Source organism: Python bivittatus, unplaced genomic scaffold (assembly GCF_059951505.1).
Source record: "Python bivittatus isolate LINGU-HERP-01145 unplaced genomic scaffold, Pbiv_v1 ctg000980_np1212, whole genome shotgun sequence".
NCBI classification, from domain to species: Eukaryota; Metazoa; Chordata; class Lepidosauria; order Squamata; family Pythonidae; genus Python; species Python bivittatus.
In genome coordinates this window covers 16,117,044-16,131,972 of record NW_028277125.1, presented here as the reverse complement: position 1 = coordinate 16,131,972, position 14,929 = coordinate 16,117,044, and the positions used below count along the sequence as shown (strand labels likewise).

Genomic DNA, 14,929 nt, shown 5'->3' with positions numbered 1-14,929 from the left:
TAATAGAAACCAGAATTCTGAATGACTTTGGCTTAGCAGAAATGAGGAAATGTCCTGGTGCAGGAGCTTCTGTGGGGGAGGGAGTCAAAAACATCAAGATAGCAGATGCAGCTGTATGATCAGAGCCCTAACACACATAAAAAAAGAGGTGAGATTTTGATCATATAGTCATGACTGCAATACTGAATTTATTTTTACCCTCGCTGCAGACCCTCTTCTACTGGAGCACACTGTCTAATTGTTTACATTGATTACTTATACCAACTAGAACAGGCAAAGAAACCAGGGAAGTTCCACTCTTATTTGTGTAATATGATAACCTAATTAGCCTTTTCACCAGCCAGAATCCAAGGGCAAAGCAGAATGAAAGTAGCTCTGTGTTAATTATGTATCTGTTATTTATAATGAATATTGGAGATCCTTGTGGATTGAAAGATAGTGTAAAAATAAGACTAATGGATAAATACTGATTGCTGTATCATTTGGCGGGGGGGGGGGGCATTGAAAACGTGAAGTGACATGAATAGCCCAATTTGAAATCAAAAATAAATTCTGCTGTACTCAGTGAAGCATTCTCCCACTCAAAAATTACAAGTGTACAACCTAAAATGTGATCCTGGGTATGACTACTCAAAGTGAAGTTCAGATGAGTTCAGGAGAACATACTCTTTTACATGCTAAAGGTTAAAATAAATTGATGAATCATAATGAACAAGCTTCTTGTTTTATCTAAAACTGATATTTAGCATGCCCATCAAAGAATCAAAATGACGTGCCTCCTAGAGCCTAGGAGATTCTGGGATGTAAATAAGCATTCTGTTTTATGGGTCTAGTCAGAGAGGTTTTATTTCTGTTCTTATTAGCAAAATAATTGCTATTTGAAATGTGGTCTTCTGTTTGAAGAACCTCCTTATTTGTGGTTGCCATCATTATGACTTGTAAGCCTTTTGCTTTACTCTCCAAGAACCTTTCAAGGAGAGAGCACTGTTAAAAGAAATAGTGTACAAAGTAAACTTTAATAGATTGCCCTATTTTTAATTATTATTTTTTCAGCAGAAATTATGATGCTGTTAGTGATGGTATTTATTTCCAGGTAAGGAACTGCAGCAGACAGAACAATTAAAGCTTTCATTGACACTGACCCCTGAATACAAAGCTTTCTATAATTATTTTCAAACTCTCAGAAAAAGGCACCATTGTTCCAGAAAACATAGGAAAATAGTAGCCAGAAATTGACGTGGTTATGGAATAAAAACTTTAAAAGATAGTATTACCACCCTTGGACTTAAATCTTTAAGATGGGATAGATTAGCATGTACGTTCTCGGCATATTATATTTTGGCTTGGGTTTTAATTTTCTGTACACTGCCCAGAGCCACTGCTGTAAGATGAGGGCTATATAAATTGTTTAAATAAAACAATAAATAGAAGATAGGTTTTTTGAAGTGTTCATAAAGAACAGGGGTAAGCAGCTTGTGGCCTGTGTCAGCATTTGGTTATTCAGACCTAGTTTTCTGGCCTGCCAAGCCCCTTAGGACTGCACTGCTAAGATGATGTAGCAAGATGGCTAATTTCTGTAGCACAATTTATCACCCTGACAAAATAACAGCAAGACTACAGTACTTTTAAGCCCAACTTTCTCTAGTGATCCCCCCCAACATCTGTTATTTCCCTCATTTTTTTAAAAAAAAATGGTAAAACAAAAACCAGGCCCAAACAACCCAAATCCTTCCTAACAGCATGCAGTCTCTGTCCACGTTAACTGCATCCTGGCCAATGATAGAATAGTCATTGGGCGCCATTACAGAGTGAAGAACCTGGTGAAGTAATGCATACTGGGGAGATTGCATTAACTGATGGCACAATTAAAGCAGCGAATAAACTCTGGTGTCAAATTTGTGACATTACTGAGAGTAGGAGCTACATTCATTGTGGATTTTTAATGCAAAGTAATTGGTTTGCCATGGGCTGCTCTTTGAAATGAAGTAAGAGTGATATTAATTCACTTCACTTCATCCCATCCCACACTGTGGGTTAACCTAAGTGTGCACGAGCCTTTTTGGGTTATATTCAGAAAGAACATCTGAAGACACAAATGTTTATACAGTCACTTGGTGTGGAAATTGTAATTAAAACAGTCTTAATCCATGTCGGTAGATAAGTATGAGAAGATTTAGATGGCTATTTTAGTCATAATGTGGGACTGATCTCATCAAACACCCATCATATGAACTCCTGGAGGAGGGAGAGATGGATGGAAATGCCTTGGAAACTTGCTTAAACTTTAGATCTTATACATTCAAACTTATTCACATTTCAAAAGTCACTGTTAGCATAAGACTCTGATTCTTTCTGTGAAACTCCAAGTTAAACTTTGGGCAGTTCAGTAGAAACTTTTTTTAACAATACCCTTACTCTACATCATGCATTATAGAATTCCAATAACAAGTGAAAGGTTTCTTCGCCCAAGGAGTTTTATTGGACAAAAGTGAAAGAGTGGTACAAAATAAGAAGTTAGGGCAGCAAAGATTTGAAAAATAAATAAACCCAGTAGGGAATATGTTTTTGTTTAGATGCCCTTTCCTTTTCCTTTTGAACAAAGAAGCAAAAATAGTAACAGCAGAAAGGGTAAAAGCAAAAAATTCAAATATCAAACTCCTCTGCCGATAATGTCTGATCTGAAGTATATAATTGCATAAATACCTTATTATGCCAGGACTGTATACTTTATGAAACTTTAATTTTTTTAAAAAAGTTTCTGATCCAGTTTTTTTTAAAAAAACAACAACTAAAAATCGTGATTTTTAAAGTCACCAGCATTGACTCCTCATCACTTTCTAATTTATTTTTATGTTAGAACTACAAGATTTGGGCTGCATAAATTCAGGCAGCCACTAGATGTCAGCAAAGAGGTTTTTCTGTATCTCTTTGCTGACATCTAGAGGTTGTGCAGATTTGTGCAGCCTGCATCTGGTAGTCCTATTGGTGTGCACAAGTCAAAGGGATAATTTTGACTTTTAATGCTCAAAACCCAACATGTTCAAATTGCCACCTTCCTAACAGTAACAGCTGGTTTTCCTCTGGTGATTATTAACATAAGGTTCTTTTTGATAGGGGAATACTGAAAACTTTTTTTGTGCCCATGTCCCCCCCCACCCCCAGTTTTTAATGAACAGAAATAGCTTTAATATATGGCCCAACGCAGACATGAAACTGTAATTACAATAAAATTACATGGGAGGGAGGGAATTCCGGTAGTTACCATCTGTTTTCTTGTCCATCTTGAACGGCGACTTCCTGATTCATTAACTACAATTGCCTGTGATTCTTAAACCAGGGAATTCTTGTTTAAGGTGTTGCCTAGAAACCAAGACTGCAGATCAGTGAACTGATGAGATCCCAAGGGATATAATGGTCCTTTTTCTAGGTTGGCATTACCTCTTCTATTTATTTTGTCTGTCTGTCTACCAGGGGAGTGTATCAACAAAAAATTGGCAATTTTCAAATGATGCAAATTTAGAATCAATTAAGATTTTAGAGTGTTTGTTTTGATACATAATTTAAGAAGAAATACAGTACATTTCAGCAAGGTGAAAAAGACTGGAGCTAAGGTGAGCCATGAGTCTGCTTATTGTGCTTCCCCATGTTGTAACTCTACAGCAAACTCTCTCAACCAGATCCAGACTGAACAATCTTTTCTCTGAGATGCAATTCATTTACAGGATATTGCCATCTTCACTGAGTCAGAAGAATCCTGTATCTTTAGTAGATTGACAGCAATAAGATGTTTGAATATTGTGCCCATGTACAATATATCATTGTACCATTGCTGTGGGGTATGGATAGACAACATTTGGTATCTTTGAGCCACATTTAAATTCTGTGAGGCTCCAGGGCTGCTGTGCACACCTAGCTGAGGGGTGATCTCATAAGCTAAATGGGTGGATTTGGATAGAGCTTGGATAGGAGAGCAGCAGGAAATCCCAGAGCTGGGATTAGACAGTCAAAAATGATGATTTCTGTTGTGTTGCCCAGAAAACAATATGGAAATCATCAGAGTTAAGCTTGACTCAAAGGTGATTTGATTTTGGACTACTGAATGTGGGGTAATCATAAAAAGTTATCAGGGCCTGGTTACACAAGAGGGCAGGGCCAAGATTCATTTCCTTGGGGGATGGAGAGAGTTGTGGTAGTAGTTGTTATCATTGCCACAACAAACCCATTCTAAGGTATTTTGTATATTTCTTGTTTCAAAATGTTAGAAAACAGCATCACTGATTTTTGGCATTATGTTAAGAAAAGTCTCAGAGAAAGAAAAAGATGTTTTAAGAGCCAACATGTATACCTTGGCCATCAGAAGCAGAGAAATTGTCTTTGTACAGTTTTCCGCATCATTCAACAATATTAGTATTGGGACCTCTTAAAAATTATTAGAAATTCAGCTCAGGGCATTTAAGGATCCTTTTTTAGTCTAGGGAATTATGAAGCAAATCCACTGCAAAGATGAAGTCTCTTCAGCTAAGCCAGGGAAATTGGGGGCGGGGGGGGGAATAAGACATAAGTTCACAAACATTGTACAGAAGTGCTAACTCTTCTACCTTGGGACAAGATTAATGAGGCTAGTCTGCTTGGCAGCCCTGCAGTTTACATGGTAATAGAAAATAGACTTCCTTGAAGGAAGAAAATCTATTGCCACACGAGCAGGGAATGTTTATCAGCCTCTGTAAATTGCAGAAGAGACAACACAAAATGATGTCAGTGGCAAATTGTGCAGGAAATTTATTTATCTTACTTATTCCTATGCTTTTTACTCTGTTCTAGCTCTGTCAGGCATGGATGATGTAACATGCTCATAATCAGCAATCCACCCACCACTCCACAAATAACGTCCCCCTCTAAAATCTTGTCCAGTACCAATACGGATCCAGGGAATGTGTTTCCTGAAAACGTCCCTCTGGGGTAGCTTCTCCACCCCTCAGTTCTGATCCACATGGTTATGGTTATGTGAAATAAGTCATTGCAGACTAGAAAGCTTAGTTATTCTGTTGAGAAACATTGTGCTACAGACTTTGGAGAATTTGCAATGAATTTGTAATTTTTAAATGTATAAGTGTCATATTGTATGCTCTCTGTATGTTGAAGCTGAACATCAAATTCTGGCCAAATAGGTTTTACTCAATAAGCACTTGGAGATGTTTGGGTTTTCTTTTTTGATTAGTTTCCATTGGCTTCTGAACCTGAAGAGTCACAACTCCTGAGGTAGTTTGGGGCCTTTGGGCTCCTTTTCCCATCCCCCGTTTTTTGTATCACTGATCTTGAGAAAGAGTCATGGAAAACTAAAAAGTTCATTTTGTGGCATTTTGTTTGTTCCTCACAATAATGCTGTCCCACTTCCACAAAGGAAGTAACCTTTGGTGCTCCAAGGAAGCGCCTTTGAGAGGCCCTACAAACTCTACTCCAAATACTTCCTGGGATGTATCATCAGTCAAAAAACACAAGCCAAATCTTACTCTAGTCTAGTTAGTCTTCCAATCTAATAAGAATTAGTAGTGGCTGAGACCAAAGAAGCATTCAGAATATAGAACTGTGCTTGAAAAAAGGTAATCCCAAGAATTTATTTCTGAACAGGAAGGCTAATCATCATCCTTTCAAGAATTACAAGTAGTATTCTTGTTGATCATTTTCCTTGTTGTACTCTTTACCAGTCATAAGCAATTGCTGTAGCAAACACTTGACCATGTGGCTTTTCTGTTGAGAATACGCATAATAACACCCAGCATTAAACTCTGCATTGCTGAAACAGTGTTACTACTAACCAAACCTTTGGTTGCAGCTGGAAAGGAAGGAGATGACCATAAAGACGTGTAGCTGCCACTGGACCCATGACAGATTTTCCTCATACTGCTTTTTCCTTATCAAGACCATATTTAAGTCTACCTATCATTTCTTTGCCCAAATTAAATCATATAATGCTCATGCCACACTATGACCAAAACATTCTTTTGAAACTTGAAAAAAAAATCCTTGGGTTGTTTACACTTATCCCCAACATTATTGTAAAGAAAAGTTTGGATTATTGTTTGACAACCTCCATTGGCTCCAGAAATCAAGGCTGGGTGAGACCTCGTGAAGAAACTAGAAGGCGACCCATACTTGGTTTCAGGAGCTGTGAGGATATATTCATCTCAGGAAGCAGATTGTTTGAGCTATCCATTGCCTAATGTCTCAGTGGTCTATGCAACTAATCTGGAGTTGTTTGAGTTTAATTCTTTCCCATTTCATCTCTCCTTTTTCCCATTCCCATTGCTATGCCTTCTTTTATCAATGAACATGGTTCATACATTGGGCTAGCAATATTTTTAAGATTAAGGAAATGGTGTTAAATGTTAATTAGCAAATGTGCATTTCTAGGCAGCATCTGCTAACATGCCCTTATCAAAAATTAATGAGTGTCGCATGTGCAAATCAACTAAAAAAATTAGCTGTCATAACCAAGCACTTCAATTTTCACACTCTTCTTGTTTGGTAGGATGGAGATGCTATATTTGTTTTTAATCTACATTAATTGCTATAGTAAAACTGTGAGTTATGCTGGTTTAGATGAAAAGGACATTTGGTTCTTTGTGTTTTACTTGAACCCTAAGATTGACAGCTATCTGCAAAAGAGATGCTAAGGGGTAAAATCAGGGTACCTCTGAGCAACGATTGAGGACCAGAACTCAGTTGAACTTGTAGCCCTTCCATCCAAAAATAAATTCTTAGTTGTCCCACGTTTTCTTCATTGTAGCAGTTTATGGTAGGGGAGAGGTTCATTTCATTATTGCCTTTCAAAAATGGGGTATTAGAAATTGCTCCCAATCATTCAGAGTAACAGTGGAGCAAGTTTCCACCATACACTTTGGGACTATGACTCCTTCCGCCATGCTTTCTGAGAATTCTGGGAAATGTTGGAGTCTTCTACCATTTGGTTTAACTGAATGATTACCAAATTCTAACAGGGATGCAGAAGAGACATTCCTTTGTACTCACTTTCTCTGGGCCATGCCTTTACCTCTCATTTACTGCAAATGCTATACACGTGGCTATTCTTGGAAGTTATCTGCCTCAAAATGCAGCAGCCCAGCTACTAACAGGGAGCACCAGATGGGGTACCATTACATTAGAGTTCTGATTGCTACATGGGCTGCTGAAAGGCTTCCAGGCCCAATTCAGGGTTCTGCTTTTAGTCTAGAAAGACCTATTTGGTCAGCACTGTCTCGCCTGCCCATCCTGAGAAGGGCTGCTAATAGTCCCCACCTCTAATAAGGTGAAAGGAGTGGGGGGAAAGATTTTCTTGTGGTAGCCCCCATGTTATGGAACACCTTGCCCTCTAAGTTACTCTAATGGTATGTGGGAATGATCTCAGGAGGCAGGAGGAAGAGCTACAGACTGGACAACAGGCATGCAAAAGATTTCTCAACCCACAGAAGGAGAGGAGGTGTGGGAACATTTCAGAAGGGACCCTCCCTAGTTTTCCAGACAGTAAAAGGAGAGGCAGGGAGAAATTCTTTCAGTCTTGCAAAATTGATGTTAGCCCTTTGAGGTAGTCCAGACAAGAAGCACCAACCATGAGTATTAACTCAATCTTTATTGTAAGGTTACATTAACAGAAATCTTCTGCATGCCAGTTGTCCAGTCTGCCGCTCTTCCTCCTGTCTCCCAAGGTCATTCCCACATATCATTACAGCTACACTGGGTCCCAACCCTGCTTCCTTTTTGCACAGTAGTAAGAATGATCCCATCTTGTGGTTCAGATGGTGGATCTCGGCTGTCTTCATAAATTGTTTCTTTGGAAATGATTTTTTTTAAGTGAACCTTACTGCTTTTATTTGTGCTATATGTAACCCACCTTGAATCTGTCAGTAAACAACATATTCATGCATGTTTCTAGTATGTTCCCTAATGCTCTAATTAGAACCATCACCCCCTGCCCACCAAAATAGCTTTTCTCTTGCAGAAATTACTTCAGCCCCTGGTTTGTTTGTTTTTTTGGTATTTAATTTGTTTATTCCTTGGTCCTGTGTTTTATGTTTTACAGCAGAGATGTACAATTTGCATCTGTATGCCAGAAAACAGCTCACACTTCTGGAAAATACGAGCTGCCTTTCTTGGTTGTGTGGAGAAAGAGAAGAAGGAAGAAAAAGAAAACAGAAGAGAGAAAAGAAAGTAACAGATTGGAAGGTATCTGAAAAAAGTTGGATAGTTGCCTGGTCCATTTTTGGCTCTGGCTTCCAACACCATTGGCAGGTGACATCCAAATTGTGTTCTGATGGGGTAGTGAGGGAGAGATACAACTCTCAACAGAGAAACTGTTGTGCATTCCTCTTTTAGAGGTGATGAAAAAGAAGCTAAACATGAGAAGCTGTGCCTCCTTCTTCTTTTCTACGTCATAGCCCAGAAACACATACCTTCATCGTTTCATACATAATGGAGCATAAGAACATCTCAGGATATGCTGGGCTATTAGAAAGGTTGGTAAGCACTTGTCTTCTGTCTCCCCCCACCCCCACTTCATCCACTTATCTTCTACCCTCCTTTTCACCTCTGCAAGAAAGAGAAAACTGAACAGCTTCCTCCTTTCTGATTGCAGTTCCCAAGAGCGAGAGATGATAAGTAGGGTTTGCTAAATAGTTTAGCAGAGGAGGAAATGTGATGATTCTAATATGTCAGTCAGGCTGACATTAAGATTGCAGTTCTAAATATGCTGGAATGAATATCCCCCCCCCCCTTCTCTCTCTGGGTTCTGGCTGCCTAACGATAAGCAAATTTTGATCATGCTGGAAAATAAAAACATAAACCTCACTTCCTCATATTTAGTTATCTAGTTATTTTATTTAATGAAATGTATACTCCATTCTCCTCCAAAGACTTCAAGTTGCGGCATTTCTGATAAGGCTCATCCCAGATGCTCCCAGCAGGTAACTAAAGTCAAGCCAGATAATTAGCTTTTCACAGGATTGTCTGTTTTGTCCCCTTTGAACCTGAAGGCAGGATCCCAGTAGTAACTTCCATTCTCTCCTAGCCTCACTCAACCTTCACTGAGGTGATATGAAGCCTGTCCTCATGACTGTTATTTTGACACAATGATGGTTGGTTGATGACACAAGAATCACTATTAGTGGGGATGCTGCCAAAGACTGCCAACAACTTCATGAGGGAAAACATTGAAGTTGAATTACAAGAAGGCAGAATTGTTGGTTCTGGGAGCTAGACTTTAAGATATGCCCACTCCTTCTTAAAAAACAGGCTTTTGGTATGAACATCTGTAGCAAGAGGATGTGCCTACCAGCTTCAGCTGATAAATCAAATGCACCTTTCCTGAAAGAGAGAAATCTGGCATTGATGTGATAAAGGCACTGGGAAGCTCAAGAAGAAATTGATTGCAATGAGGCTTTGTGCAACAATGCTTGAAGATAGTCTGGAAAGCACAGCTGTGGCCATATGGATGGTGAATGGCATCTCTTGGCAGTGCTGTATCACCCTTTCATTGAAACCTTTGTACCGGTTGCTTTCTGAACCCAATTCAAGGTGTTCACTTTGGTATGAAAAGCCATGAGTGGTTTAAGTCTAGGTTACCTCCAGAACTGCTTATTCTAATGCAGTCTGCCTCAGTGTCAGGTATTCAACTGGGACACTTTTTACAAGTCCTGTTATACAGTCAGGTCCAGAAATATTGGGACATCGACACAATTCTAACATCTTTGGCTTTATACACCACCACAATGGATTTGGAATGAAACAAACACAATGTGCTTTAACTGCAGACTGTCAGCTTTAATTTGAGGGTATGTACATCCAACTCAGGTGAATGGTGTAGGAATTACAACAGCTTGCATATGTGCCTCCCACTTGTGAAGGGACCAAAAGTAATGGGACAGAATAATAATCATAAATCAAACTTTCCCTTTTTAATACTTGGTTGCAAATCTGTTGCAGACTATCACAGCCTGAAGCCTGGAACGCATAGACATCAGACGCTGGGTTTCACCCCTGGTGATGCTCTGCCAGGCCTCTACTGCAACTGTCTTCAGTTCCTGCTTGTTCTTGGGGCATTTTCCCTTCAGTTTTGTTTTCAGCAAGTGAAATGCATGCTCAATGGGATTCAGGTCAGGTGACTGACTTGGCCATTGCATAACATTCCACTTCTGTCCCTTCAAAAACTCTTTGGTTGCTTTTGCAGTATGCTTTGGGTCATTGTCCATCTGTACTGTGAAGCGCCGTCCAATGAGTTCTGCAGCATTTGGCTGAATGTGAGCAGATAATATTGCCCAAAACACTGCAGAATTCATCCTGCTGCTTTTGTCAGCAGTCACATCATCAATAAATACAAGAGAACCAGTTCCATTGGCAGCCATACATGCCCACGCCATGACACTACCACCACCATGCTTCACTGATGAGGTGGTATGCTTAGGATCATGAGCAGTTCCTTTCCTTCCCCATACTCTTCTCTTCCCATCACTCTGGTACAAGTTGATCTTGGTCTCATCTGTCCATAGGATGTTGTTCCAGAACTGTGAAGGCCTTTTTAGATGTCGTTTGGCAAACTCTAATCTGGCCTTCCTGTTTTTGAGGCTCACCAATGGTTTACATCTTGTGGTGAACCCTCTGTATTCACTCTGGTGAAGTCTTCTTTTGATTGTTGACTTTGACACACATACACCTACCTCCTGGAGAGTGTTCTTGATCTGGCCAACTGTTGTGAAGGGTGTCTTCTTCACCAGGGAAAGGATTCTTCGGTCATCCACCACAGTTGTTTTCCATTGTCTCCCGGGTCTTTTGGTGTTGCTGAGCTCACCGGTGCGTTCCTTCTTTTTGAGAATGTTCCAAACAGTTGTTTTGGCCATGCCTAATGTTCTTGCTATCTCTCTGATGGGTTTGTTTTGTTTCTTCAGCCTAATGATGGCTTGCTTCACTGATAGTGACAGCTCTTTGGATCTCATCTTGAGAGTTGACAGCAACAGATTCCAAATGCACATAGCACACTTGAAATGAACTCTGGGCCTTTTATCTGCACATTGTAATTGGGGTTCTGAGGGAATATCACCCACCTGGCCATGGAACAGCTGAGAAGCCAATTGTCCCATTACTTTTGGTCCCTTAACAAGTGGGAGGCACATATGCAAACTGTTGTAATTCCTACACCGTTCACCTGAGTTGGATGTACATACCCTCAAATTAAAGCTGACAGTCTGCAGTTAAAGCACATTGTGTTTGTTTCATTCCAAATCCATTGTGGTGGTGTATAGAGCCAAAGATGTTAGAATTGTGTCGATGTCCCAATATTTCTGGACCTGACTGTAGATGTGTCTGAAGTAAATAATGAATTCGTGTTTCTTACAATTGGAGGAGGGGAGGTAGTTACTCTTACTTAAAGGGTACTTCAGTTATTATTTTTGTGTTTTGTATCTGTTATGGTTCCTTTAAAGTAGTAGTACCTGAAGTTAATGAGACCTTACACATATATAGCTATGCACTGCCACTATAGCTAAAGGGAAAATTCAGATTCTACTTTCCAGTGCAGGAATTTAGATCTATCCTTTTAAATTTTGGAAAAAAAAAAAAAGAATTAACTAGGGCAGATCTGGAACTTCAACTGAAGTATAATTTCCAAATAGCTTTTTGCAAATGACATTGATTCATTGCAATATAGTTTACTTGCCAAAGTTTCCACTGTTCATCTGTCATTTCCATTATCTCTTGACATCCCAATGTCTTTGACAAACGGGAAATAATTTTTACTGGCTTCATTAATGACTTTAGTAAAAGTTACATTTTTTCTTAATTCCATAATTATAGGTAGGGAGGGGCTTCTTCTTTTGACTAGTATTTTAGAACATAATCAGTACGTTCAATGGGCATGATTCCTTGGGTAGGAAAAGAAAATCACAACAAAGTGTTTCATAGAAAATCTGCAAAAAGCAACCGTTTTCTGTACAAGCTAATTCTAAAACTGCATAAACATTGAGACTCGGAAGTAAATGTTAATGTTTTTACTGAACCATCTTCTCAGATAAATCTGAGTGAATTCAATGGAACGGATGTATTGGAGAATTCCACAGGCAAGGATGGGAAAATATGTCTCTCTTATTCCATTTCTCATTGTTTTCAATGTATTGTTGTTTCTCTTTCCTCTAATTTCAACAGTTGCTTTATTTATGATCTGTATGAAAAGTTGTATGCATTTCTCCAAGGAGAATATTTTTTGGTACATGGTATTATCTAATGGTAAATATTTTGCAAGCAGTTTTTTTCCTAATAAAATGCACATTGTGTGTGTGTGTGTGTGTAGGTGTTTATTTGCAAGCTTCCCTGGAAACTAAGCATTGTTTGTTGAAGAGCTACTTCGTGACACTCAAACAAGTTTAAACCTCAAATCATAATGTGACCCAGTTCACATACCTAGGAAAGGTGTGTTAAATAAATTTGCATTAAAAGGCAAACCAAATAAATTTCTTTCCCACCCAGACTTCCAGGTAAATATGCAATATTTCTAATGCTTGCTAACCATGTACGTACCAGCCCATTGATTATCCTGATGTTATGATTGGCTGCAAGTGCCTTGCTAAAAAGGAACGGGATTAATTTACATACACATGCAAAGCCCTGCACGTGTAATCTCACTGTTGATAAATACTTAATTGATAAAATGTCTGTGTGTGTCAAATCAGATAACAGTTGAATACCTTTCTTCTATCTGTGTAGGTAATTTGAAGATGTTGGACTGGATAATAAACACTGTGATTCTTTTAGAACACTAATGGGTAGAGACAGAATATTTTTTTTCTAATTTTTAAGAAGCTGCCATCTCTCTCTTAGGTATTGATTTTACTTTAATTCAGAAGTGGAAACTGTGGCACTCCAGTTCAACAACCCCGTCCAGGAACTCCAGCCAGCTCTGCCAATAGTAGGGAATGTTGGGAGTTGTAGTTCAGCAACAACTTGAGTGCCCCCTCTTCCCTACAATTGATTTAGCAAAAACATCATTTCTCCCATTTTCAATTCCTTTAAAATCAGTGGGCAGATTTTTTTTTAACTTTGGATAGGCAGTACTATATCTTCTTGGATATTTCAAATTTGAATAACTAAAAATTCCTCTTTTGGTGTCTTAGGACTGATTTTGAAAAAATTGGAAAAAATTATAAACGTCCATATAACTTATCTTGAGATGTCTAAATCAAGTAGGCTTACAAGATCTACTTCATTTCTAACTAAAATCCTGATACCCTTTATCCATATTAAGATAAAGAATATTTGAAGGCAAAGATTGGAAACAAGGGATTTGCTTTAAATGTCCAAATTGAACAAAACTCAATGGGCCTTGATCCACAATTGTTACTGGCATGGCATTTGCTGCCCTAACTGCTGATCCTTATCCTGCATTTATTGCCTCTGTTCCTAATCATTTTCAATTTTCTTCCAAGGGAATCGACATTAGGTGAATTCTACCCTCTTTGAGACTTCTCTTCCATAGTATTGGAAAAGAACAGAAAATACTATTTTAACACTGGTACAGTTAAGATGACTTAAGTCTGTCTGGGGCTGGGGATGAGATGAATGTAATGTCATGGGGACATAACAGAAAATGTTGCCAGAGTATATTGTATCAAATTGTTGGGTTTCAGTTAGTGATTGAAAATGTCCAACCTAACTTCAGTGATTTATCTAAACAAGAGAGCAGGAATGCAGAGAATGTAAACAACAATCCTTCTTCAATAGATTCTTCCAGAACTCATACAAGAAGAAATCTAAGAGTTCTCTCTGTAGAGGGTGGGACTGTAAAAAATGTGAAAGGTTTGAAATATGGCTCATTGTAAATTCTAACTTTCCTGATCACTCAGCTGTCTTACAGCCACTGTTCTTGAAACACAATATCATTTCTAGCCGTGTTTGTTCAAGAAGCTGTGGAGCCTTCTGACTAGTTCACCATTGTTTGGGGGGAGTCTGACAGTGGTTGGGTTTGACTGGAGACTTGGCTATAGATCCTCCACAAAGTTCCACTTCTGGTTATAATAGGTTTTCTTAATTTCAGCAGTATAAGTTTGAGCAGGGAGAAGAAAATAAGTGTATTGTTGCTATGATCAGGGAATTGTGAATGGTTGCTGATCTAATCCCCCAGCCATCCATCAGTTGATAAAGACAGATCTGTCTCCTGACCATCTCTATTTAAATTACAAAAGTTGGGTCCTTCTTTTTGCATTGTGTTTATAGCAGGCAGATACTTTGATGTCTGTAATGTCTGTAGCCTTGGTGGATTTTCAAGTGATGTTCTATTTTGATGCAGTACAGTTTACAAGCTGTTATGCTTTTGAAGGTGCGATTTACTAAGATAATTACAGGTGAGGCCACTATTGGATTCACAGTGATGAGATCCAAAATGGATTATTGAGGGTTTTAATTCAGCCATCACAATTAATTGGCAGCATTTAAGAGGCTGGCAAGGTTTCTTTGATTGCTTTCTGCAGGATTTCACTTTAAATCTTCATCTCCTGTCCCAATTTCAAAGGGCCAAGGATTTTGGAATTCTTTAAGATTACAGATGCTATGAGAAAAATTAGCTGGGTAAAACTGTCATGGACTAGGTTCCCCCTCCTGCCAAAAAAGGGGGGCATTAAATATGTTGTTCTGTGTCTTACTTTATGGAATAATAGATAGTTCTTAACTGTCTTTTTTCTGATATTCTTTCAAGTATTTAAAGGATGCTGTAATACCCTAAAGAGCCAGTCTGGTATAGTGGTTAAGGCATCAGGCTAGAACTAGGAGACTGTGAGTTCTAGTCCTGCCTTGGACACAAACCAACTTGGTGACTTTGGGTCAACCACTTTTTCTCAGACTGAGGAAGCAGGCAATGGCAAACCACTTCCAAAAAACCTGAACAAGAAAACTTCAG

The 14,929-nt window shown here is 38.8% G+C and overlaps 1 protein-coding gene across 3 annotated transcripts in view; it reads left to right on the top strand.

Annotated features, from left to right (window-relative positions):
- The window catches only part of LOC112541622 (uncharacterized), a 174,764-nt gene that overhangs the window by 81,371 nt on the left and 78,464 nt on the right, over window positions 1-14,929 (top strand). The window contains exons 4-5 of one of the 3 annotated variants that reach the window (XM_088132023.1): window positions 8,078-8,220; window positions 8,371-8,510. In XM_088132023.1, the coding sequence (XP_087988149.1) occupies window positions 8,078-8,220; window positions 8,371-8,376 (149 nt within the window). In that variant the 3' untranslated portion in view covers window positions 8,377-8,510. Of the gene's footprint in view, window positions 1-8,077; window positions 8,511-14,929 lie in introns of all 3 variants that reach the window. The other 2 variants (XR_015794384.1, XM_088132024.1) reach the window with 2 other exon arrangements.